The sequence below is a fragment of the Heloderma suspectum genome, chromosome 2 (assembly GCF_057233095.1).
Source record: "Heloderma suspectum isolate Gila_16-S chromosome 2, 16-S_ref, whole genome shotgun sequence".
Lineage (NCBI taxonomy): Eukaryota > Metazoa > Chordata > Lepidosauria > Squamata > Helodermatidae > Heloderma > Heloderma suspectum.
Window position 1 is genome coordinate 125557364 of NC_139459.1, and position 26863 is coordinate 125584226.

General features: G+C 44.9%; 1 protein-coding gene across 1 annotated transcript; it reads right to left on the reverse strand.

Annotated features, from left to right (window-relative positions):
- Positions 1-1167: 1167 nt before the first annotated feature.
- On the reverse strand, positions 1168-26863 carry LOC146352713 (maestro heat-like repeat-containing protein family member 7). The gene is made up of 13 exons (XM_084834716.1): positions 26794-26863; positions 22599-23041; positions 21474-21598; positions 17973-18107; positions 17463-17542; positions 14642-14747; positions 12979-13074; positions 10810-10914; positions 9524-9662; positions 8611-8702; positions 7566-7718; positions 3707-3803; positions 1168-1714 (listed from the first exon to the last, which is right to left on the reverse strand). Coding segments are annotated over exons 1-13 (1605 nt in total). The 5' UTR covers positions 26796-26863; the 3' UTR covers positions 1168-1682.

Genomic DNA, 26863 nt, shown 5'->3' on the forward strand with positions numbered 1-26863 from the left:
CCAATTGCATAGGATTGTGCTGTATGTCGAGGCAGAGATGGGGCTGCTTAACCGCTGTTTCCATTTGATTGCCTTTCTGCTCAAAATTGTTGTCCAAAAACAAGATGGATGATTTTGAGTGGAAAATGACCTGTAGAAAAGGTTTAAGCATTCCCCTAAGCTCTTCCTCTGCTTAAACTCACTTCTTCCAGGCTGGTTTTGTTTTTTTAAAAAATGAAAGTAATGTAATTTGGCCATAAACCAGTAGCTACCACCACATTTTATTGTAGCAAACCCTCAGGGCCAGCGCTGCCATTGGGTAGATCAAAATAGTTGCCTCAGCCAGCTGATTTTGGGTGTTATGAAGGAGCAGCAAACTGGTACTTATTTAATTTATTATAGTATGTTTATTCCCAAGAAGATGCACTTGCTGGATTTTCTGCCTCAGGTGCCCAAATAACTTGTCTAGCCTTGGGTATTATGTACCCTGACTTGGAGTGGGGGACACCTTTGGTTGTGTTCGAGCAGAAAAACATCTTGGGTTGGCCCTAATAGTGTTGGTTGAAGAAATACTTTTGTCAGTTTAGGTGCATCCTGTAGATATGTTACCACAGCGCTCATGATTTGAGATCATGATTTCACATCATTTGACAGAACATGGTGGAAAAATGAGTGAAGAATGTGCCAGAATTCCAACAACTCTTGCCAGAATAACCTGTGCTTGGCTTAATCCAGTGTTTTGTAGTGTTATTGTAACATCCAGCTAGTGCCATAGGAAATGTCAATGAATATAAAGGAATATTTACATGGAAAAACCAAACCACAGAAAACATTTATCTGGCATCACGTGCATTGTTTCAGCACTCACAAAGTACAGCAAGCCTCAGTTCCAGCATCCATGTGACTGAGGATGGAAAACAAGCGATGCTTTAACCTATCAGCATCTCTGGAAAACAGTCCATGATGTTAGCACATGTTGCCCAAAATCAGTTGTGTGTGTGTAAGATGTCACTGTGTAAACAGTGTACTTTGCTGCACACTAGGCATGGTTCTTCAAATGATGAAGGGATGTACTATGACCCAATGATAAATGAAATTTGCAAAATCAACAGTTTCATTCTGGATATACCTGTTTCCTTATTTCTTCCACTCCCACCCCTGTTTTTACACACATATTTTCCCTTGAGTGTGTACGTATAAATACTATTATTTAATTTATGTTCTGCCTATTTTACAAAGAAAAATGGTGGTTTATGACAAAAAAGTGTAATAAAAAATAAGGGAAAATACAGCATAAAACAAAAACAGTCCAAAGAAAAATATGGAGCCATTTAATCAGAAGGAGAAATCACAGTGCTTGCTTAATTTAAAAATAAATGCTATGGCCTCTGGATCACTCAATGTGTGTGCCAAAGGAGTGTGGCCCACTGGCTGTTCCCCTCTGGTGTCATTGTACCCAGTGATGTATTGCCTGGTGCTTCCAAGAGTCTTTTATACTGAATGCTGCTCTGAGATCCAGCAGAAAATTGGTTCTGGGTAGAAACAATCGCTAGACTCCTCAGGGGTCCTATGTTTGCCTTTCCACTGCAGTGAATGGGAGGAAGAGACACGTTCCACAAGAAGGGCCCAATGGAAACACAATGCTAAACTTTGTGTCCTGCTATCCTCGTCTTCAAGCCTGAAGTAGTATTGTCATGGGTGTTTTAGTTATTTTTATTCTCGAAGATCACATCAACTGGATGGAAGAGAAAAGTAGAAAAGGGGGCCTTAATTATACCAGCTAAATTATACTTAGGAAGCGGTACTGTATACAAAGGCAATATTAAGGGTAAGCTATAGGACTGATATCAGAAAGAACAATTTTTGCCTTATAAGTAAAATTGATATGTGGCCGTGTTCTCTCTAGGCTTCTAGAGCAGGAGTGGGCAAGTTGTGTCCCTCTAGATATTTTGGCCTAAAACTCCCAGTAAGCCCTAGCCAGCATAGCTAATAGTGAGGGATCATGGGAGTTGTAAGCGAAAACATCTGGTGGGCCACAAGTTATCCACCCAAGGACTAGAGGCTCTCACAGTATACGAAAGGTGCAGCTTATAACTGCCATCTTCGTACCATGAATGATCATTCACATGGCCCAGGAGTCCTATTCAACTTCATTTCATCCTAGACACAAGCCCTACTCATGGGCGTCATGTGTCCAATATCCTACACATGGGTATTGAATGCATGAAGGGGGTAGTGAAAGTGCATGTGCTAGCTCAGACCCCTGGACACCACTGCTCATGCTGGCTATGCTCCCTGTCACTGTGGGTTCTCTGTCAGTTTGGAGGGGGTCTATACAAATACAGATGCACACATGTGGGACTCTCTCTATGGGGACAGGAACAGTGACTGACCAGGGTTCCTGTCCTCATGGAGGGAGCTTTATGCATATACATCCATTCTCATGTAGGCCCCCTTTAGATTGACACTAAAGACACAGGGAGGTGTGGTGTCCAGGGGGAAGGCCAAGCTCATGCATTCTTGCTACTTCCTTCAGTCTGTAGCTGGATCTGAAATGATCAGATAGATACATCAGAAGGTGGGGGGAAGGTTGCTGGTTACTCAGGTGACAGAAAAAGGTTGACACTTGATGTGAAGAGAGTAGGTGAAGAGGAAGAGCTGGAGTGAGGAAGACATGGCTGACAGAGAGAGAAACTAAAGAAATGCTTCATGAGACGAGGAGGAAAGTGGTGAAAGTCCTGTTAACAGGAAAAGGGTATGAGGAGGGAAGAGGAAAACCAACTCAGGCACCTATAACTGCAGCCTGATGGAATCTCCCTTCTTCCTAAAATGTCTGGATTAACATCTACTACAATTTGAATCTCTTTCACTGGACTAAATAGCTATTCTATTTGAATAACTATATTTTGGATCTTGATCAACAAAGCTTTTGATTGTTCTGTATTATCCTATGCAGAATCACCTCTTTAACTTAAATGTTAAGGACCTTGATTAAAAATACCTCATGTAAATTCAGACTTCTTGCCACTGCTGCTTTAATTCTAGATTTGTGCTGCATCCTTGTTGTGCAACCATCACTACGGTCCAAGAAGATCTTAAATCATTTTCTACCAAGTAAATTCTTCTGGCAATCCTCTTAGCTTAACTTGTCTAGTTTTTCCTCTGTGCTTTCAGTTTCTCTATCTTAAACTCTTGTTTCTTAAAGCCTCTTGAGTTTATTTTATTGCTACATCATTCTGCTTGATTTCCTTCCAGAAACCTTTATATGCTTTCTTATTCCTCTTTAACCCATTGGTAGGGTGTGTGTTCATTTCATAATGAATGAAAACTTGAAATGAACAGGGCCTATTTATTATTCATCACGAAATGAATGGTATAGTAACAAATGAGTTCTGAATGGAATTATATTAATTCAAAACTCATTCAGTTAATTCAGAAACCATTTTTGTTTCCCCTAGCAGCCAGAATAGGTCAGATGGAGGTTATGGGGTATGGAGAGCAGTTTTTATCTCAGTCTTTTTAGTGTATAGAAAGCTGCCTTATAGCAGGTCAGACTATTTGTCTATCCAGCCCAATATTGTCTACTGTGACTGGTGGTGGCTCTGCAAGGCCTCAAGCTTTCCCATCACCTGCTACCAAACTCTTTTTTAAACTGGAAATGTTGGGAACTGAATCTTCTGCATGCAAAGCATGTGCTCTGCCTTATGGTCCTTCCTGGCCACATTACCTTTATTTGGAAAGAGGTTTTGCAATGCTTCTGGCACCTCTCGGAGTATCCGAAGCTTATGGAGCTGTTGGTAGATCTTCTGCTCCACATCTTCTGCCTGGGAAGGTGGGGAAAGGGAGGAACCAAATCCAACACAAACGATCAGACTACCTGTATACAAGAATGGGTGCAGGTTTTTCTGCTCTAGAGCAAGCACCCATTCCTCCTGCTTTCATTTCTGTAATGACATACAGCCTCCAGAGCAAATGGTCTTCTCTTTGCCCCTCCTCCTGTGCTTCTGTGTCCACTTTGGTTCTGCACCCCCTACTCCTCAGCCAAATCTCTTACATGGTTTTAATGTTCTGTATATTTTAAATTGTTTTATTATGTGTTGCTTGGATTTAATTTTTGTGAACCGCCCAGAGAGCTTCAGCTATTGGGCGGTATAGAAATGAAATAAATAAATAAATAAATAACATGTTTATCTGCTCAAACATCAGTTTAGTACTGGGGGGAGGGTTTGTTCATGTTTGCACAGTGTATTTAAAAATGATACAGCAAACATTTTGTACATGAGGTATGCAATCTCTTTGTGACAGGGAGAGGGTGGAACTTTAACACATTTGTATTGCAACCATTTTAACTTCCCTGTGAGGCCCCTTCATCTTTTGCCAGTCCACTCTGAGTGGTTCTGATGATATACCCATGGGCATTGCTGTAGGATGGCATACCAAGTTATAGAGTGGCATGCCAAAGCATGCGCTCTAAATCTTTTGAACTGCCCCAGTGACATTGTCTGCATTAATACAAGCCTTTCTCTTGCTTCTGAGAGCTTTTCTACATGAAGCTTTTATTGTGTGCTTGTGATGGCTCACTCATGGTAGTTTGTGGGTCCTTTACACCATATCGTCATCCTCCAGAGCCTCTCCTGTATTTTGCAACAATTTCCCTGGCTTTTTTTAGATCAAGGAAAGGGTGGTATTATTTAGAAATGGCGGAATGAGACGTTCATGTAATTGCGCAATTCTGCTATACAACAGCACCATCTAGTGGTTGTGTAATGAAACATATAAAAAGGCAGAGAAAGAAAAACACAGATATGTAAAGTGGCCGAACTTAATCCTGCAAAGAATCTGGAAGCAGAAGCCTTGATAAAGGTGTGGGTTAAAAGCCTCATGTAGAAAAGCTCTGAGTCCAGTAGCCTTGCAGTGAGTAGGAGGCCTTAGGACTCAATAGGGGGGTGTAGTATAAAGGCAGCATCCTTTTAAACTATAGGAGATCCTAACAACTTTCCTTCCACAGTTTGCTCATTTCTCTCTCTCTCTCTTTCTCCTTTTCTAATCTTACATGCCCACTGCTGGGAGCTTGCTTGCAATTTCAGTTTGAAAAGAGAGAAGGAAGGTCAGGAAGAGCTGTTATATTTCACACAGCATCTGATTTTACTGTCCTAGACTGGAGCAATTGGCTTCTGCAGCACAGCAAAGGATCTAATTAGCCTCCACAAACTTCTTTTTCCACCTCCACCTTTAACTTCTCCCACATACCTACAGGCAGCAGATTATACCATAAGGAGAGTTAGGACTATGCAACATCACATTCCAGGATGTGCTGGAGAGGCTGAGTGAAGCGTGTCTCATGGCTCTGCAGCGCTTTTTAATATGTTTTATGATTTAAAAACAACAACAAGCCCACAGCAATCTCATTTCACAAAGTTAATTAAGGTGTAGACAACCCTCCCACCCTCCTCCGAAATTCCTCTGAAGTGCTCCCCCTCTGGAAGGAACCACTGGATTTAGGGAATGCTCCCTCCATTTTCAGTCACCGTTCTACTTTTCTTCCCTCCACAATCCTGGTTTTTCTTTCTCTTCATTATTCCATCCAGAGCAAGTCTTGGGGAATTCTCAAGAGAGGAGAGTTCTCAAATGTATTTGACTTTATACAGACAGACAAGAGAATTTGTCTGTTCCTTCTCCACACCCAGTTCTTTGAGAAAACTGAGTTCACATGGTTGCAGAGGAAGGAATCTGGAGCCATTTTGTTTGTCAGTTGCCATTATCCAGCAATGGAATCACAAATTAAAAAACACACACACATATGAGGGTTTTTTTTGGGGGGGGGGATAAATACAGCTCGCTTATACAACCTTATGTATGTCTATTCAGAAGTAAGTCCCATTACGTCCAATGGGGCTTACTCCCAGGAAAGTGTACATATGATTGCAGCCTAAGGGCTTCATCACACAAGGCTAAAAATCCTGTAATTTACTGGGGTTTCTGCTTCCAGAATTTTTGTAGGGCCAGATTGGGTCCTTTCCACGTGGCTTTAAAAAAACCCCAAACTTCTCAATGAGATCTATGTGTTTCACTACAAAGCAGCTAGGTGGCACAGTTGTTTTATTTGCAATATAAGCATCTCTAAACTGTGCACCCTCATTTATGTCAACTCCATGACGGGAGAAGGGAAAATGCTGGACTTTTCTCGTCATGGAAAACAATGCAGTAGAGCTCACAAAGAGCGGAAGGTTCCCTGGAGGAGGGCTGCATTGTGTTCAGGACCTGCAAACTTCTGTGACTAAGCAATCTCCATAGCAGGATAAAAGCCCAGTGTGAAGGAGCCCTTTGTTACTTTTCTGGGGAGGTTTGCAGCCTGCTCCTTTGCATGTTTACTCAGAAATAAGTCCTGAGTTGTGAATGTGGTACAGCAGGCTTAATAAACTGCTCACCCACCCTATTCCATGCTTGGCTACCCTTTCAGGACAATCCTATGTCTGTTTTGTCATTTGTGGTTTATCTTTTTGCAAGGACCCTAGCTTCAGTGCTGAGGGAAAGGCGGTATATGCTCAGAGGTATATGTTCATAACTTAGCCCTAGTATTGAAAACAGACTCTGGCTGAATCCTGGTGTAGTCTTGACACACATTAAGTTATGGAGAGGAGTAGACAGCCAGAACTTGAACATAACGAGAAGGTAGAAGAGAGTTGCAAAATAATAACAACAACAACAACATCTGTTTTTATGAAGAGTTGCTGGAGGAAGAAAAAATGAGGAAGGATTACTGTGTAGAGGAAAAATGAGGTATTGTTGTGTGGAGGGGAACAGAATGTGTGTGATCTGGTTGTAGTTTTTTGTAAAAGTTGTGACCGGTGCTTAATATCTTCAAAGGGAATGCTGAGACTTTAATCCCTGTGGGATATATTCCATCAGGATTATGGGGAGGAGGAGGCTGTAATTGCTCAGTGGTGAGAGAAAAGAATTCTGCATATGCTCAGAAGCACTCTTGGTGATTCTTCACACAGAGCTTTTATCCTGCTATTGAGATTGGTTACTTATGGAAGTTTGCGGGTCCTTTAGACGACATCGTCAACCTCCAGGGCATCTCCCGCACTATATGACCTTTATTCCATTTTTTAAAAAGATTGGAGATAATGAACTATCAAATTACCACGCTTGAGTTCTCTCATGAAAAAGCAAAACCTGCAATAAGAGGAGCTAGACCACAGCGCCATCTAGCAGCTGTATAATGAAACATATTGAAGACTCAGATAAAAGGGAAAAGGAAGGGGGAAAGGAAACATGTGTAAAGGGAGCCCGTCATGATCCTGCATTTAAAATGGAAGCAGAAAGCCCTGTTTTAAATACAGGATTTTAGGCTGGTGTAGAGATGCTCTTTATTTCACTGTTATTGTTGCTAACATTGGTGAACTGTGATTACATGCTAGTAATTCTAAAGGTGCGTGTGTTAGCTCATGCACATTTGTGTCATGGGTCTGTGGCCCAGAGTTTTTAAGTACCTAGCAATGCCCCTGGATATGCCTGCTGATGCCTTGGTAATGAACGGTCCAGCTGCCCCCGCTGCTTACAAGTCAACCCTAGAGGCTCACCTTATCGTCCATTAACTCCTTTGCCTTCCCCAGGAGGGAATATACTAGGAGGATCCCTGCCTCACTTATCCTCATCAGGGGATCATACACAGCCAGCAACGCAGTCTGAAGAAAGGCTCTCGTCTGATCTTCCGTGAAGATCTTCCCAAACAGCTAAAACCAACAAGTGGTCATGTTACTAAGGTAGTGTGCTAGGAGTCTTATTCAGATTTTTTTAAAGCACTAGAACAGAAAAAGTGGAGACCTGCAACAAAATGTTACAGTGTATTCCTAGCCACTAAGAGGAGTGCACCTGCTCAGGGTTCCAACCAGCCTGAAACAGGAGCCTTGTAGCACCAGTTGGGCTTGAGTGGAGACAGTTTCAGAACCTTCTTTCCCCATCTCCTGAAACCTTCCCCCACTTTTCTATATAGCGCTAAAGGGCTCAGGTTCAGGGCTTGCTGCTAGCTCCTAATCTGAGCACTTTATTGTTATATATTGGGAGGGGGGAGGGTAGGGGAGGTTTCTGAAGAGTGGGAAAGGGACAAGGTATCCCTTTTCATGTCCTCCATCCTGAAATCATGTCATATAGTGCACGGAGGAGAGATTTTTTTAGCTTGTTGGTTGAACAACCTCCAGGATACTATAAACTGTCATGGGATCAAACAGGCCAATCCCCCATCCTCCCACCAACAGTCTCAACTTTCTGTGATTCCTGGATGCCACGGAGCATACCCAGTCCACATCCCGCTTCAGCTGTTTCATTTTTTCTTTCTGTTTACAAATTAATATGGTTCTGCAAAACTAGGTAGTCCCTTGAGTATGGAGAAACCACTGCCTTGTCTGTGGTAGCCCCGTTTTGCTGTCAAACTGGTAGGCACAGGAACACAAATGTTGGTATTAGAACAGGAATAATTATGTGGACAGGAGGGTCCGTCATCACTGCCCGTGTCACGGGGCTTTCCATTTGACAGTGCCTTCCACGCCAACCTTATCTTGGCATCTCCACTGGCTGCAATCTGGTCATGCATCCATACATCAGGTTGCCCCAAAGGGCTATCCTTACCTCACCCACCCTGCAAGTGTCCATATAAGCCAGGATCTTTTTGTCTTCTGATTTGTGGCACCACAGTTCTCCAGCCTCCCTCACGCTCAGCCCTGACAGGGAGACACCAGAAGTGAAATATCTGTTTCTCTCTACATAATGGGGCTTTCTGACATAAGAGCCTGAGGTATTTCTGCTCCTTTTGGATACTAACTTCCCTTTATGCAGGGGCCTATGAGGTACCCAAGATTTCCTTCCAAGGGTATTTGTCTGATACCTTTCAGGTTAATTCTTGCTGTGGTATGAGGCAAGACTTGAGAAAATAAAGATGGGAGTCTGGCTTGGGAGAAGATATTTCAGATACTCCGTGGATGTATTGTATCCTACATCTGTGCTTATGCATGGGGTCCAGCTTGTAGGAGAAGAAGTGAACCCCACCATGAACGGCAACACTGAGCAGGCTGCTGATCCTTCGCTAGCCAAGTCAGGGTTTTAGGACAAGAACAAGTTCGAAAGAAGTGAGGTCATGTCTCCCTTAAGCTCTAACTTAACTGTGGGATGCTTTCCCTCTGGGATCCACACAAGCAAAGGGAAAATAGAGCAGGCCTAGGGGGAGAGATTGGGCCAATGAACTGAAAACCTCTTACCTCCAATCAAAGTGAGTGTGTATGAGTGTACAAGTGTGTGTATGGGCCTGGGCAATTACGTTGGGGCGCACATGCCATGCCAGCAGTGGGGTGGCCCTGCGCACTGCTGGCATGTGGCCCCTGATATCCTTGCCTGAAGCCAATTTGGCCCTTGAGCCAAAAAAGGTTCCCTACCCCTGCTCTAAGAAGATGAGATTGGTTTTAATGAAGGTGTCTATGAGCTATTTGGGATAACACCGGGCCTCCCAACCAAGCGCTGCTGCTCTCATCCTTTCAAGCTCACATACCCATCTGATGAAGCAAGAGCTGATGAAGGCACTTGATGGTCTCCCTGGCCTGGTGGCTCACATCTTCCACTGTATCTGTGATACATATTCCAAACTGTGCCACCTGATGTCCCAAAATGGGGGGGAATTTGCCAGACTTCTGGTGGGAAAGAAAACAAGAGGGAACTATTCTCTACACACATTAGATTCTCCCTCTGTTTCAACTAATCCCTATCCCTGCAAGTCTCGTGGGCAAGGCAAGTAATCAGAGCTCTAAATAATCTTCTCCATTTCCGGGGTGAATGGACTACCAAAGGGAGATGCTCTCCTGTCTATGGGGTTCATCACATGGAGCTTTTATCCTGCTATTGAGATGGCTCTGTCACAGAAGTTTGCAGGAGCTTCAGATGACGCCGTTACCCTCCAGGGTGTCTCCCGCAATTTTCCCCAGCCTATCCCATGTTTTCCCCAAACACCAAAAATGTAGTATTTTTCCCAGCCCACAGAACAGGAGCGCCATGACCTCCACGTGAACTGGCTCAACACAACCACATTGAGTTGGGCCAGCTTGCAGATTTTCTGGTTTTCTCGTAAATAGCAACTTCTGCAAATTACAGCTGCAATTTGCGTCATTTGCACAAATTTTGGCCGCACTTTGTGTAAATTTTGGGGGAAATTTCTGTAATTTGCACAAATTGTGGGGCAACTATTTCCCCAATTTGTATAAGGGGGAAAATGCTGGAAAAACTCCCAAATTTGGGGGAAATCCCAAGGCTCAGCTCACAAATGCAAGCCGAGCCAGGGACGTCGGGGAAATCCGATGAGTCCAAAAAGGGCCGGATTTCCCCATGATGGATATCCCTACCCTTTGGCCATAAAAAGTAAGGTATCCAGTATGAAATTTCTCAAAGGAGATAGTCTGCTGGGAGTGTCAGAAGGTGCCCACCAGGGGAAGTGGACTAAAGATAATGAGAAAAGAGGAGTCTCCTGGGTGATATCCTTGCTGGAACAACACAGCACTGCACAGAAGACACTGATCAGCTCTTGAAGGCAGAGGCAACCACCTTTCCTTTCAGCTACTTGCTCTTCCCCTGTCACATGTAGCTGAGTGGGGAGTCATTCACATGTGGGAAATGTTCCTGTGGTCCTAAGGCCAATTAGAGTAAAACAGCGCAGCCTGCAGACACACTCCCGTGAGCAAAGAAAAGAGGTAATGGCCATTTGGGTCCACCTCTCCTTGTACTTGTGTCTCCCAATTCAGGTCCACCAGCCAAATCAGCATGTGGGGGAAGGGAGGGGGTACTTACATCAAAATCTGGCATCCGAACAGCATGGCGAAGGAAGGAAGTGCTGCATTTGATGGCCCTGGACCTTTCCTGCATATCTTGTGAATGAATCCAGAAGCTGATGTGCTGTGGAAGTTATATGGTAAAGTGCATGAAATCAGACTGTAGCGTATGAAGACTTAATAGTTGTAAGAGAGGCAGTTTGGGAAGAAGAATTCCAGTTATTGTTAGATGTATGTTGTTGTGGCTGACAGTAGTTTCAGGCTTTAGGCTTTAATTGTGTTTTATATTCAAGTAAATTGTTCCAGTCCTTCCTTAGACATGATGTGTCTATCATTAGAGGAGTCTCTTTTACAACACAAGGAAGCAGCAATCAGAAATATTACAGAATTTGCCCTAGGCTTACATACCAAACAGTATCCATACAAGTGTCTCTTCTGGGCCAGCCCAAGATATTTTGCTGCCTGCGACAAAAGACAACATTGTGCCCCCGCTCCATCCCATATATCAAAGCTGACCAGATGTCACAGCCCAGCTACAGCACTGCAGTGGGCCTTGTAGGTTATAGCCAGGATTTGACTAGAAGTAGCCTGGAAGGGCTTGGGCCTATTCAGCCTCTGGAACCTCAGCATCTGTGTGAGCTTGTCTCTGTCAGTTTTCTCAGGCAGAGCCAGGGGGAGTCACCCGACTCCCTGTCCACCCGCTGGTCTGGCCTTGGAAGGCAGGGAGGCTGGAAGCTGCCCGAGAACCTGGCAGAGGTGGGGTGGGGTTTGCAGAAGGGTTGCCCAGGTTGAAGCGTCACTGCTGGAGGGCTGAGCAGTGCTGCCCTGTTTAGACAGGGGCCTTGCTGAAAGGGTAAAGGCCCTTGTCTGTCAAGGGATCTGGAGGGGGTATCCTACAGTCAGGCCTCCCCTTTTTAGCTGATGCAAAGGTGAAGAGCCTTTGCTAGGAACATCTCGTCTTCATTGCCCGAAGCCTTCTCTGTTTGGATCCACCATCACCTGGGCTTTTGGAGGCACTCTGCACATGGACTGGAACTTTGGATGGTTAAGGACTTGTCATAAAAAGTACTGTGAGGCTTTTCATAGACTTGAACTCTCGTTGCTGTGGATTGTGTGTCTGTGCTTGTGGTCAGCTCAGTGTACAGCAGGCTGGGTTTGATCTACGACTTTTGGACTTCCCTCTGCCAGAACTCATGCAGCGTGGAGTTGCCAATGCGAAAGTGGTGGCCCGGAACTCCTTGCGTGTGTGGGTATGCCCTTCCCTTGATCTTGATGGGTCTTGACCATGTAGCCTGGAGTTATCAACAAGAGATTCAATGCTGGACTCTCTATGAGTGTGGGTTGTTTAGGCCTTTCAAGAATTTATCCCTTGATTTCCTGATGGGTTCATTCCAGGAATCATTCCCTTTCCATGTCCAGGGTTGGAGCCCTGTGAAAGGATTGTTTGGGTTAGGTACCCAGGAATCCAGAGTCCCTTCCCTTGTGTTCAGAACCATGGAGATGGCAACAGAGAAATCACGTCGATGACGATCTCAGTCACGGTAGTAGTGTTTAGCTTTGGACTGTTCTGGAATTACATAGAGCCTATAGCTACTGACCATCAGCTATATGATTTCTGAAGAGTGTAACCATTAAGCTTTTGCCATGGGATTCCCTGCAATAAAGAAATCTCACTGATTTGGGTGTCCGGTGTCAGATTGCCTGAGTGTATGTGCTGGGGGGATCGGGAAACCTGACACCAGACTGGCAGTTGGATCTTAGTTGAACACTGGCAACAGGGAAACAGCCTCTACCACACCTGAGGGCAGCTGGCTAGTTCAGGGAGTGGCAGACAGGCTGGGTGGCATGCACAGGGCTGTTCTCCAACATTTTGCTGCAGCTCCATGTCCCCAGCATCTGCAGCCTGAGGCACCTGCCTCACTTTGTCTAATAGCAGTGCTGGCCCCGAGTCTTTTCCTTCTTAATACCCCATTTCTTGACCCTGAACAATGCTAAATGAGCTGTCCAGCTCACAATAATGCTTGTGTGATGTGTCCATCGGGCCACGATCTTAAACTGCTGCGCAATGGGTGATGCTGAGGACCCAAAGTATGCTTAAGATGGTGGTGGCAAAATAATTTCCTTGACAGACTCTCCCTCATATTAATTGCAGGCTAAATTCTTACTGTCTTCCCTTTAAGTCACTCACCTGTAATATAAACAGTAGACGGCTTGTGGTCGGAGCCTCGGACAGCAAGCCCTTCAGCATAGTTTCCATTGTGTCTGAGGATGATTTGTACAGAGCCTAAAAGGAAAGAGAGCCACATAGGCTAGTCTATAGAGGCTGGATTCTCCTGCCCGCAAACACAGTGTCATTTCAAACAGGCTACCTTAAAGACAAACACCTTTGTTATAGCAGGGACCCTCTTTCAGGCCAAGGGCCAGATTCCATTTCAGATAAGCTTTTGGGGGCCACATTCCTGTGGTGGGCCAGCCAATATTGGCAAGGAACCCAAAGAAAACAAGCCATGAGAAACTGCTATATTTGCTATCTGACCAGGACAGATATACCACATTCAAAATTGCAAAGTTTATTATACGTGCCTTGAAGGAGCATCCAAAAGTAACTGGATCAAAGACTTGATCTATATTATCAAACTGTCTATAAGCTGGGAACCTTGTCCTCTGTACTCTACTGTCTAGGTATAATCTGGCTGTTTTTGCTGTAATATTGTTATTTTATCACCTGCTGGCTGGGGAACACTGGGAGTTGTAGGACTTTCTTTCTGTCTAAACATGGCTGGATTGCACCCCTAATTGTTATTTTAATTTATTTTGCCATATAGAATTTAACAGATTGACTGTTGTTACTTTTTGGAATTGTACAATAGCTGATTGCTAATACAATAAACTATATTCCTTCCTTCCAGTGGTGGGTAGGGCCTGAGGCAAAACAGGTGTATTTCAGCTTAAAGCTCTTATTGTCAGTAACCAAAACCTTAGGAGAAGCACTTCAGCCTTTTAGAATGAAGGAAAAACTGCACAAAAGCTGGGAAACCATCAAAGTGGTTGGGGGAAAGGGAGTGGGGCCAGGGGAAATGGGCATAACCATCTGGAAATCCCAGAGGGCTTGACCAGGACCTTAGGTGGGCCAGATTTGGCCCCCAAGCCTGAAGTTCTGCACCCCTATATTATGGCATAAACTTCCATGGACTAAAGTCCACTTTATCTGATGCATGAAGTATTATCTTCATTTAGCAACAGTGGAGGCTGGTGGTTCCTATTTCAGTGAGGTGATGAATACGCTTTGGGTTTCAGTCAGAGCCAGTCAGAACTCTAACGGAGCTATCCAAGGTGCTAAACCCATTTTGGGAATAGGGTCCAGCACTTTGGATAGCTCCTTTAGATTTCTAACTTAAGCCCAGAGAGCATTCCTGGCCTACTGAAATAGGAGCCACCAGCCTCCACTGGTTGGTGGGTATATACTCCCATCAGTGCAGAGAGAGAAAAAGTAAACAGTGAGGTCAAATGTCATGAGATGCCAAAAGTACACCCCCCACCCATTCAAGTAAAATTTTAAATGTATGGACATAGGCTACAGAAAACCCTGTAGCTTAGCCTGTCCAAATAAAGCCCTTCTTCCGGAAGCCATCTCATGGATTCAGGACAATAAAGCAGAATGTGATGTAACCAGTCAACCCTCATTCACCTCCCCATGTCGTTCCTGGGGCACATAAATCTTCCCACTGCAGCCCTGCGGTAGAATGTTCTTCAGCAATACAAGCTAAAGAAGGGATCTGGCACCAGAGAAGAAGGGAGTATGGCACAAGAGCATATTCACCCCAGCTCTGAGAAGTTTGATCAGCATCTACCTGACTGTGAGAATCCCCTTTTGCTGTTTCCATGCTGAAAACGCCATGGAGAGCCAACCGCAAGATGCATGACTCCTGCTCAGAGTCGAATGGAGGCTTGATTTTGCTGGTAGGACAAACAGAAAAGCAATAGGTTATGCAGGGTGAAAGAGCAGCTGTCATTCAGGACATTATATTTGCTTCACCCATCCTCCACCATCCCTGTTGTAGAAACATTGCAGGAAGGCCACCCATCAGCATTATTTAATAGTTCTGTCACACTTATGATCTACTACTGGGTCCCCAACGTAGTGCCTGTGGACACCTCTCTTGAAGCCCACTAGGCTCCCTGCTCCTTCTGATTTTTATTTTATTTTATTTTACTTCTTAATATTTTTGTAATTACTTTAAAAACCTGGGGGGCTGGCATACTAGAAAGCAAAGGGCTGCCCTCCAGCATTGTCTTTATTTGGGTTCAAAAGAGTAGTTTTGTGTTTTGGAGCTCAGACCCCACCTCTGCCTTGTACTTAGATTCTTGGACAAGTTACTTTTCTTTTAGTCCCACGAGCTTGCCTTTGGGGAAATTAGTATTTTGTGGGGCTGCCCATGTCCACGCTGGCAATCATTATATACATGGGCAAGTCCCACCCCCATGGCAACCATTTTGTGAGATCACTCATGATAATCTCTCAAAAAATATGCCCACCAACCCAAAAAGATTAGGGACACCTCCTGCCCCGATCTACTCTACCTGCATTTTAAAACTACAACTGACAGTTTCTGCACACTTAAAACAAAGAAATTAAACTGGCAACACAGTTCACTCTGATGCCCTTAAAGATGTACATTTGAGGTTAAAGTATAAATGGAAAACATTTACCTTTTCCAGAATGAGAATTTGGCTGAGAGTTTTTAGCAGTGCTTTAAAAAAATGGCACAAATACTAACATTAGGGGTGTGTGAACATCCCCCTGCTTGCCCCAAAATGGGTCAAGCCTTTGTGGTTGTTTCAGGCTAATGCTCACAGTAGCCTGACAGCTTTGGGCATGTGCCACTCAAGTGTGTGCAAAGTACCTCCACCATTTCCCTGATCACCACCCCCTGCAAAAACAAAAAGACCTTATCTTGGGAGAAGAGGAAAGCAGAGGTGACAGTGTCTTTAGCACTCCCAGTTGAACCTGAAGCTCCTGGAGCAGGGGTGTTGAAGCTCAGGTTCATGGGCTGAATCCAGAGCTCTTGGGGTCCTACTCTGGCCCCAGGGTTCCCCAGATGGTCACCCCCCCATCCCCTGGGCCCGACTCCTTTCCCCCATCTTCTGATCATTTGATGGTTTCCCAAGTTCTGTGCAGTCTTTCCCATTCTAAAAGACTGAAATGCCTCTTCCCAAGTATGAGCTTTAAGCTACAATATGCTGTAACGTTTGGTATGTTGGCTCTGCCCCTTTCACCGCTGGCCAGCTCCCTTTTGCCTTCAGCCCCTGAAAGAGGTTCAGCCCCTCTGCCCTAGAGCTCTTCTCCCTTTTGCCTGAATAACATGCAGAACACATTTTTCTCGCTGGGGAATGGATGGGGACCACAAGTCCCAGCATCCTCAGCAGGGAAAACAATGCTCTGTGGGCAATTCCCACTGAGGAGAAAGACCCCAAGGGCTTTCTCCTCAGCAAGAACCACATGCTGGGCTTCATTTATCCTGCTCTTCATGCTGTCAACTGGAAGTGCCTGAAATCACCTCCACCTTCCTCGTGACTCAAGAAATGTTGCTAAGAAACCTTGGGACAAGTGAAGCAGGACACTGCATGAAGCTGGTTCACAGGATCAGGGTGAGCGCAGCCCTGCTTTCAAGCATTCTGTTGGGGCACTCACATTTATGAGCCCCCTTGATTGAACCCTTGAGACATCCCTGTGCTATAAATCTAGTTAGATCAGGAATATGAGTTGTAAGAGAAAGCAAAGCGTCGAGGATTATGCTTAGGCTTTGGACTTGTAAAGAAGAATTCAGAGTAGCTCTACTGACAGAAAGAGGAAGAGAAAGTGAAAGCAAGCATTTGGGGTTAAGACCAATTCAGTTATTGCATACTGAGTTGAACGTCACTCCAGGAGGAGAGTGCAGCATGACAATAAAAAAATATTGGCAAGAAAAGGTGAGGGAGCAACTCAGCAAAATGTCATCAGCATAAGCGTGGTAGCACAATGCAGAAGAAGTAACAATGCTTGCTAAGAGAGCAAAGTAGACAAGGATATGAACCTAGCCGTATACTATAGTCATCATCTGAGCCTCTCCTCCAAGTGCCTCCTCCAAGGGAGGTTTGGAGGATGGCAACAAAGGAGAGGGCCTTCTTGGTGGTGGCCCCCCAATTCTATATAATGTTATTTTTTTGGAGTCAGGTTAAGACCTTCTTCTATTCCCAGGCATTTGATAGCATATGATAAGGTTTTGAACAGGTCCTGGGATTTTTACTGATGGCCTTTAAAATTGTTTTATATTTTTGTACGTAAATGGTTTTACATTTTGTTATTATACTGTATTTTAGGGGCTTAATCTTGGTAAAGTGCCCAGAGAGCTTTAGCTACTGGGCGGTATAGAAATGAAAGAAATGTACTGAAAGGAGGGAGACTGACAGAAAGAGGAAGAAAAGAAGAGATGGAGGCTCTGAGAGAGCAGCAATTACTGAGCCTATTTGGATTTTTGGGAAAAGGGGGTGTTCTGGAATTGGCATGGGAGGTGGCAAATACTGTGGAATAGAAATGCACTCCCGCTCCCACCAGCCCGGGAAAATGGTAGGGTTGAGGAACACTGGTGCTGGAACCAGTACAGATGTCAGTGTCATAGGCAGTCTGGATACCTGAGGTTGTAGACAGCAAGCATGGAGCAACATAGGATGAAGGATGGCACTGAGTGGATGGGCAGGGTCTCCATCACCATCTGAGAGAGAGAGAGCAACAGGTACAATGCAGAAGGTGAGAGTCAGTGCTTTGCTCCATCAACCAACCCCTAGCCTGCCTCAAGAGGGCATATTTACAAAGTGATCCACAGTGCTTCTCCCACACGGGCCTCCAGCCCCACCACTCAGCTGCATCTGTCTGTCCTCTTTTTCATCTGTTCACCTTCCACAGAGCTACTTAGTTAGAACAGGCACAACAACTCCATGGTACCAATTCTGTTTTCCCCCTTCATTTTTTTTAACAATCAGTATGGCCACCCTATTCCAAATACGGGCAGCCACACAATTCTCTCTGTCAGACCCACAAGCCCTACCCCTCAGATGTCTCTTCTTTGCTTCCCAGCATTGAAACCCAAGGCTCACCACCCAGAAACCTTTCCCACTGGACTTCTGGGGCTGCATTTCACTCACCACTAGTGCCTCTGTCAATTCAGCTTTTGTGTAGGGGAGATCCAATGTGTCCTGGCCACTCTTTTGTGCGGCCATGCAACTGGTGGAGATGGCACGGAGGAAGCTAATGTTCTCCTCGTTGTTGTGCAGGTGTTTCTGGAAATTTATGATTCATTATTATTATTAATTATAATTTTATTTAAAGCATTTTTGTCCCACCCTTCAGCCAAAAAGGCTCCCAGATCAATAAAACACAAGACAACACCTTGTTATACATGGGACTCCTCTACCTATGCCCAGCAAATATTTTTTTTTTAAATATAATGCTTTGTTTTGCAAATTTGGCAGGGGGGGGGGGGTCCTTTCCACCAAGAAGACCTTTGAAAAGGATGCAACTCCCAATTAAAGAAGGTAGGTTGGCTTTCCGGATCTTGCTATATATCATCAGGCTTATTTGCTGACCTGTACTAAATTTTGGTCTTTCCCACTTAGATTAGATTTTCCACCTTGACCTTGGTCAGTTTTGGAATCTTGCTGTCTGGAGCCTCTCTCCAAATGGATGGCATTCAGTTCTCAGCACAGGGTTCCTCCCACAATTTCAGCTGTGGCATATAATGTCACTCTAATTTTTCGTGCCCTTTTGACTGCCAAATGACTGATACTACAACACCAGAAGGATAAATGCTCACCTCCTATAATGCAATGGATTGAAGACCAAACAACACTAGCAACGTTCGAAAGGCTGTTATTTTTTATTATTATTTATTAAATTTATTAATCGCCCATCTGGCCAGTCACCCAGCCACTCTGGGCGATGTACAAAGTGTATAATAGAACAGTTTAAAACAGTAAAACTTTTATATAGGCACCACTAGTGAATGGACCTATATATGGATATTTGGTCTGTTTTTATTGAAGTTTATGTATAATCTATCCTTTTTTTAGAATGCTGTAATAATTGAAACTGAGACTTTAAAACATGTAGTTATACTTTAGATTTTTCTTTTTTTCTTTTTGTTGTTGTTGTTCCTGTTTGTGTGTTTTGTTTTTGTTGAAATTTACAATAATTTTTTTTTTTTAAAAAAAGACAGCCCCTGCCCTCATGTGCCCAGTCCAAAAGAAATGACACAAAAGGAAAAAGGGATGGGGAAGGAATAGAGATATGAAGGCCGGAAAAAAAGCAAAATTTAAAAAAGAGTTTCCATTTTTTTCCAAGGGCCATTTTTGTTTTTTAATGAAAAATTGGAAATATTGAACACCTTTGAATTATGAAATATTTTATTTTGGAATGTAAGACAAGGTGTTTATATATTGCTACTAAGCCTTTTCTCCCCTGCAAATGATTTCTAAAAACAATGTAATAAGAAGAGTTCTATAGAAGGGTTAGAGATGTAAAATGTCTGGAAATAATGAAGTGATAGGGAAAAATGTTTTTTAATCCTCTCTGTAGGATTCGAAGCATAGTTATTCTTTCATTTCTTATTAAAATTATTGATCCAATGTATCTTTTACTGCTAAACATTTGGGGATGCTCCAAGTCACGCTCAGTTTCCCAACATGTGAATAGAGTCACCATATCCATAACATGGAAGAAAGCGTACATTCTTGACAGTCTTGACAGTTTGGGTTTTGTTCTACAGAGTCTTGTGTTTCTGGATTTGTCTTCCTCAATCTCCAGGTCGTTCTGCTTCTTCTGGCTTCTAGGATGATTCAGACGTTTCAAGGACTACTTGCTGAAGTTTCCTCTGGTCAGACATAAAATAGGAACCTAAAATACATTATGTATAACTTGGTTTGCTCATAAAATTAATCATGTTTGGTATATTAAATTTTTAAAGTACATTTATTCAGACAATAACAAATTTACTGAGTTTACTTTTTAAAGTTTTCAAATATGATGATAATTTTATGAGCAAACCAAGTTAAATATAAATTTAGGAACATAAAGGCTGCTTTACGTTCCTAAAGCAGCCTTCCTCAACCTGGTGCCCTCCAGATGTTTTGGACTACAATTACCAGCATTTCTGACCAGTGGTCATCCTGCCTGAGGCTGATAGGAGTGGAAGTCCAAAATTTCTGGAGAGCACCAGGTTGGGGAAGGCTGTCCTAAAGCAACAAAGTGACTTTAGATCTGTAAAGAGTGCTAAAAAAAAAGAAAAAAGTATTGCTTAATTTTCAATTTTCCCCAACATTTCCATTTTCCCCCGAACCCACCCAGAAAAACAATCTTTTTTTCCCATGGCTTCAGTATTTCCAGAAATTTTACATCTCTAGGAGTGAAGAGGAAAAATTGTATGTTTAATAATATTATTGATATTAATCCAGCTTTTGAGTGGCTCCCAAACCTGCTTTCAATTAAAAAACCACAAAAAGGTTCAATATATAAGGAATATGTGGAGTGTTTCTGACCATCTCTTCTGATCCCCAGCGATGTCATGATCCAGGCTCTAGGGAGGGAGCAGACGTTGCTTGGAAAGGCTGGAGCTTAGATAGTATAGCATATGAGATGTCTGTTCTTTTTTGTTCCCCGTATTTTTAATTTATTTCAGAATAAAATACAATTCCATGGAAAAAAGGAAGGGAAAGGAAATAAAAAGAAAAGAAAGGGTGCCTGGGTATCCTCTTTCATATCAGACAGTGTAGTACTTCACGTGCTTCCTAGGCCTGTGTTCCCTTCTCTGGTATCAGACATAACGGGGAAGGCGGGTGGTCTTTTTCCTGCCACTGCTGGCCTGCTGCCATGCCTCACAATTTACAGTTTTGACTGTTGTTTATATGCTTACTTCAATTTGTATGGTATTTTGATACTGCTCTTTTAGTTCACTCTCTTTTATATTGGATGGGTTGGATCCAGAGTTCCTGCAAATGGAACTCTGCACATGGAACACTCCCGCTGGAGGAGTGGGGGGTGGGAGGAGATTTTAGCAAAATCCTCTGTCCTGCCTGCAGGTCTCTGGATGCCAGTTTTAAAAAACCAAATCTGCTCTGAACTGTATGAACAATGTAGGAGATTGCTTCAAGGGGCCTATCGGGGGAAGTGGAAACAGCAAAAATTGTCTGCCCTCCCTCCGACGGGCACCTCCACAAGATCACAGTTCCTTCCACGAATGGAAGGAGGACGGAAAACTAAAAAAACAGAACAAAACACCTTGCCAAGGAGGTTTACAAAATAAGAATATAAAACACTTTAAAAATGGATTGGATCCAATGTGTTTTGTATTTTGGTTTTGTAAACCTCCTTGAGAAGTGTTTTTATTTTACACCTTTAGAGGCAGGATATATTTTTTCAAATAAATAAATACATGAAATATTCTTCTACGCTGCCCTGATAGTATTGCTGAACATCCTTCAGATACATCAGTAAACCAATAGAGAATAAAGTAGCGGGTGCCCTGGGGTTCTTTGGGGCAAGCAACAGGGATGGATCCTGACTTGGGCTCTATGAGGAGCAAGGGCCTCCGCTGAGGGTTCTGTGGACAAGAGGCTTCACTTCAAGAGCAGCAGGGAAGGGGGTGGACGCACCTTGTCTCCAGCGTGGGCACATTCCATCATGTTAATGATGGCCTCCACATCCATTATGCTGGTCTGCTCTGACTGGATGGATGGAAATGACTGGATTGTGGAATCCAGGGTGTCTGCTGATGAAACTGTGGGCAAAGTAGACATAGCAGAAGCAGGGAGAAAACACCATCTCCTTCCTTTTTCAAAAGGGGTTCAGCTGTTTGTCCCTCAAGCAGGGGTGCTGTTAGGCATGTAAAAGATCTGGGGCCCAATCTTCCCATTGGCATCAATGGAAGGTTTCCCACCCCCCCTAAGCTTAATTACCATGTGGGGGAGGGATTTTGGGGTGGGGGCAAAGTGCACAGGAAAGGGAGGGTTAACTCTTTCCTCCCCAACTGTGATCCCCATGGAAATTCTCTCCTGCACGGCAGCTAACTCTCCCAGTGGCACCAACAGAAAGAGTTTTCTCAGTGTCATTGCCATGCGGGGTGTGTGTGTGTGTGGGGGGGGGGGTGAGTGGGTTGAAGTATATTGCAGCACATGGAGAATGGGGATTAGCTCTCCCGCACCTGCAATCCCCCTTGAAAATGCCCCCCTACAAAGCAGTGAAGCTGAGGACAAATCCTTCAGTTGGCACCAGTGGACAATTCGGGACAGTGGACGCTGGTGCCTCCGATTCTGGAGAGGCTATTATGCATTCTGGGCTTTAGTCAGAACCAGCCAGAACTCTAAAGGAGCTATCAGGGTGCTGAACCTATTGGGGGGAGAGGGCTCAGCACCTTGGATAGCTCCTTTAGAGTTCTGGCTGGTTCTGACTGAAACCCAGAATGGATTCACAGCCCCACCGACATTGGATCCACCAGCCTCCACTGCTCAGGGCTCTTGGGAATAGGCCTGGGATCATGGGAACTAGGTTCAGGCCCATGGCCCCAGGCCTAGCAATACCCCTGGCCCTGAAGCCTTCTTGAATCAGCTCCAGGCCTAGCAATACCCCTGGCCATGAAGCCTTCTTGAATCTGCTCCAGGTATAGCAATACCCCTGGCCTTAAAGCCTTCCTGAATGAGCTCCATGCATGCCTTTACCTCACCCAATCGACCAGATTCTCTTGCTCATACAATTCCCCTTGAGCCTTAGGCACCCCTCACCTGCACTATTGGACCCAGTGGAGCTGCCATTGGTGATGCTCGTCACTGCTGAGTGGCGGGTGTTCCTGGAACGGGCATCTGGCCGGCTAGCCTTGGAGCAGGACTCTGGCTGTTGCTTCCGCTCCTTCGGTTCAGAGCCCTGGGGGCTGATTTTACAGTTTCGGCAGCAGTTCCAGAGTGTTCTTATGTTTTCCCCGTCCCCTTTGGAAATGTCCCTGTTTGTTCTGCAGAGGTGAAACCCCCATAGTTTTGAAGGTGGTTTCTCTGGAGCCTTTGATTCGGGAGCTATTGTCTGTGTTCTGTGGACGTCCATGCACTGTCCGCCCTGAGACAAGGCTGGCGAAGAAGCCTCAGGACCTCTTTCAAGACCACTGCTGTTTCCCTCTTCTGGGGGCCCAGCATTAGCACTCCTATTCTGAACGAGGATCCGAAGCCTTTCCAGCCTAGAAAAGAGCCATAAACAAGGTGTGTAGTCTTCTTCCTATTCTATGAGCATTTCTATATGAGGCTTTTATCCTGCACCTTTACCAGGACTTCCTCTTCCAGATATTTTGCAGCATTAAGATCGGCTTCTTTACACGTGTTTTTCCCCAGGGTTTTTCTTTCTCTGATGTTCTATATGTTTCATTATATATATATAATACATATATAATACATTTGCACGGAATTTCGCAAATACATGGAGCATTTCGTAGCACTGCTGAGGATACACTGGACTTTCCTCGAGTAAAAAAAACCCTTGATAATGATTGCAAAGCATGGGAGAGGCCTTGGAGGAGAAGGATGTTATGTAAAAGACTTGTAAACTACCGTGACTGAACAATCATGAGCGCGCAATACAAGGCTCATGTAGAAAGGCTCTTTATGTCTACACTGAGTTTGGGCCACCTCAATTCACCACATTAGGTGGGGAACTACTCCAGCCCCCTGGGCCAGATTGACTCCTGGGATACCCCCAGAGGCCAGTTGATGTCAGAGGGTGGGCCCCGCACTTCAGAGCCCTCCTTCTCAAGCCCCACCCTCCCCTAAAATCTCTGCCCTGTATGTCAACAGAGTCCCTTTCCTTTGTCAGTGCTAGAGAAGGGCTTTCCTGTGCTAGCACTGAAAGGGAAACCCCATTCTTATCTCCACAGAACACTGAGATAAGAGTGGGGTTTCCCTTGTTAGCGCTAGATAAAGGCTGCCTTTCCTTAGTGCTGACAAGGGCTAGGCATTGTGCATGGCCAGAGGCCAGGAGAGAAGCTGGTGAGCTGATGGGGAATCAGACAGGAGGGGCTGTAACTCAGTGGTAGAGCCCCTGCTTTGTGTGCAGAAGGTCCCTGGTTCAATCCCCAGCACCTCGAGGTAGGGCTGGAAACTCCTGCCTAAAACCCTGGAGAGCCGCTGCCAGTCAGTGTTGACAAGAGCATGAGGGATGGGCCAAGGGTCTCACTCAGGATAAGGCAGCTTCCTGTGTTCCTAATCCCCATGGGCTGGAGGTTCTGCATCCCTGCTTTACATTACCGTGCAGTCATGGGCATCTTGTAGAGCAGGGGTGAGGAACATATGGCCCACCAGATGTGGTTGGACTACAACTCCCATCACCCTTGGCCATGCTGGCTGAAGCACATGGGAGCTGAAGTACAAGGGCTAAAGGTTCCCCAACCATGTTGTAGAGAATCACTGAACGTCTAGATTTCTGAATATTTTATACCTCTGTGCTGGAATCTTTCTCCTGAGGAAAGTTCTCTGCACATAGGAACTCTGGTTTCTACTAGTCCCCTATCCAAACCTCTATGCCTCCCATTTATTACCCAGCAGTTAACACTGTCACCGTGTTCATTTTCTGTTGCGTACCTTGTGTGTTTTGTTTATGTCTTGTTATGTTTCCAGCTTGTTGCTCACTGCACGCTTTTCAGCATTATTGCTTATTAACTGCAGTGCAAAATGAGTACAGGTTTAAAAACCACTACATTCAGCCAGGCTGAATTAAAATCCCCCCCCCACAAGTTGGCACCCCCATTCATGCGTGGATTGGGAGGAATTTAGATTATTTGAATGGGGACAGAGAGAGGCGAAAGGGTGCAAACTGTTTTGAGGAACAGGGAACTACCCAACTCTCCCTGCTCAAAGCTTCATGTCTTTTTCTCCTCCTGTTAAGAATAATGTCTACCCAGCTGGAGCAAGAGCTTCGGACATGGCCATGTTTTCCCACCCAGCATGTCCCTGGCTAGTGTCATTCCAGGAGCATGCTGGGAGTAAGCAGAGAAACATGCTGTTGGTCCAGCCATATAGGCTTTACTTTTAAAGGTAGATGGGAGAACAAAGAAGAGAGGCAAGCCAACCAGCCAGCTGACTGGCTGCCATCCTCACGAGTAGTTCTTGAAATATAAACACACCAGTAAGCACCCGGCCCACCCAGAACCAGTTCGCATCCTTTCAGGGCCTGCACACTATGGCCAGCGTCATGTTTTGTGGCGTATAACACAAATTTTGCAACAATCTAATTGGTTCCATGTTAGTTTCTGGGCCAACTTAAATTTCTGGTATTGACGTTCGAAGCTCTAAACCAGGGGTGGGCAGACTTCAGGCTTCTGGGTTCTACTTGGTGTTCCATTACAACCTTCAGGTCCACCAACTGGTGCCAGATACAGAATAGTGGCTCAGATAGAACTGAAGGACAAGGTGCCTCTGAGCATATGCTCGGCACAGGAATCAGGGCCTCAGATGAGATGGGATAAGTCCTCTGCCTCAGGTGGTGGATTGGATGGGGTGGCAAACCATGCCCACTCCCCACACTGAGACCCATTGCCTGCTGCTGCCTCAGTGCAATGCATCAGGGCAGTTGCATGCTCTGAGAGTTCCTCAGAGGAACTCTGAGGTTCCACAGAGCAAGGCATTGGGGACATGGCAGCAGGAGAGGGGCTGGCGCATCTGTCCAGAGCAGGCATCCGATGCCTCACTCTTGAGTTCCCCTTTGAGCGAAGGATTGGGCAGGGAAGCAGGAAGGTTCCATGGATAGCTCACCAGGCCCAAATGCCTCGCTCTGAGCGGGTCTTTCCTCAGAGCGAAGCACTGTGAGTGAGTTGGCCCTGGAGACCGCCTGTGTTGCAGTGGCGGAGGTAGTCTCTGTGTCCACCTTGCCCACAATGCCTCGCTCTGAGGAAGGATTCCTTCAGAGTGGGGCATTGAGGGGAGAGGAGAAGGAGGAGGCAGCCAAGGAGAAGGGGAGGAGGAGGGGGAGGAGGAGGAGGTATGGGTGGCACATGTCTTTCTGCCTCAGGTGGCTGAACATCTTGCACTGTCCCTGCTAGGAATTTGTTTTCTGTTCCAGAACTGGAGCTTCCACACACATCCTTTCACACAAATGTAGTCCTAATCCCCCCCCCAGACTTTCTTGATTTTAATAGATCCTAATTTAGGAAGAAAAGGGCCTTTTTGTCACCACTATTGTTATTATTCATGTATTTATTTCATTTTTTTACCGCCCATTAGCCGAAACTCTCTGGATGGTTCACAACCATTCACAAAAAATACAAACAAACCATTGGGAATTGGAAACCCTTGCCCAGGACACGCTAAGGATTGCCTGCTCCCATACAAGCCTACCCATGTGTTGAGATCATCCTTGGAGCCTTGTTTCGTGTGCTCCCACCATTTAGGGTGGCCGCTTACGCATCACCAAAATAGAGGGCATGCATCCGTTAAAAAAAGAGGATACAGATTTGCATAAAGTTGGCTTGTTTGTATATGTATAGAAGCAAATGTAGGAATAATTACTACAACTTCAGTAGAAATGCAATTCAGCCCACCATAGCGGGGAAAACTCTGAACAGGTGACCTGTGTGCCTGCTCAGACTGCAGCCCAGGTGCTAACTGTGGATGGGCAACTTCAAGACCCCTGCTGCTCTCCCTTCTTAGGGTTTTTTATCATCAAACTGGACTTGGAATGGACAAACAGAGGATGCCTTCAAAGAGAGGCCTGTCCTCTGGAAGGTAGGAAACACAGACACAGGAAAAGGCAAGCTGTTTTGGTTTTACCTGAGACACTGAAACTGGTGCTGAGGATGATCTTTTAAAAAGAGTCCTGGTATGGCCAGTGGGGTGGGGTGGGGTGGGGTGGAGGGAGGGAGGGAGGGAGGGAGAAGTTCCCTAGAAGAACTGCTCTGATTGTGACAGAACCAGAATGCAGAAGCCACTAAGAAATCTTACTTACATCTCCAAATATAGAATGTTTGTCTGTCTCAGTCTCTCTCTCTCTCCCCGAACAGAATTGTCAAGAGGCT

Excerpts from the sequence above, each read along its gene's own strand:
- LOC146352713 (XM_084834716.1), bottom strand. Across the intron at positions 17,543-17,972 it reads AATTGACAGAGGCACTAGTG|ATGGTGATGGAGACCCTGCC; the intron begins GTGAGTGAAATG and ends TCTCTCTCTCAG. Across the intron at positions 13,075-14,641 it reads AAGGGGATTCTCACAGTCAG|GCTCTGTACAAATCATCCTC; the intron begins GTAGATGCTGAT and ends CTTTCCTTTTAG.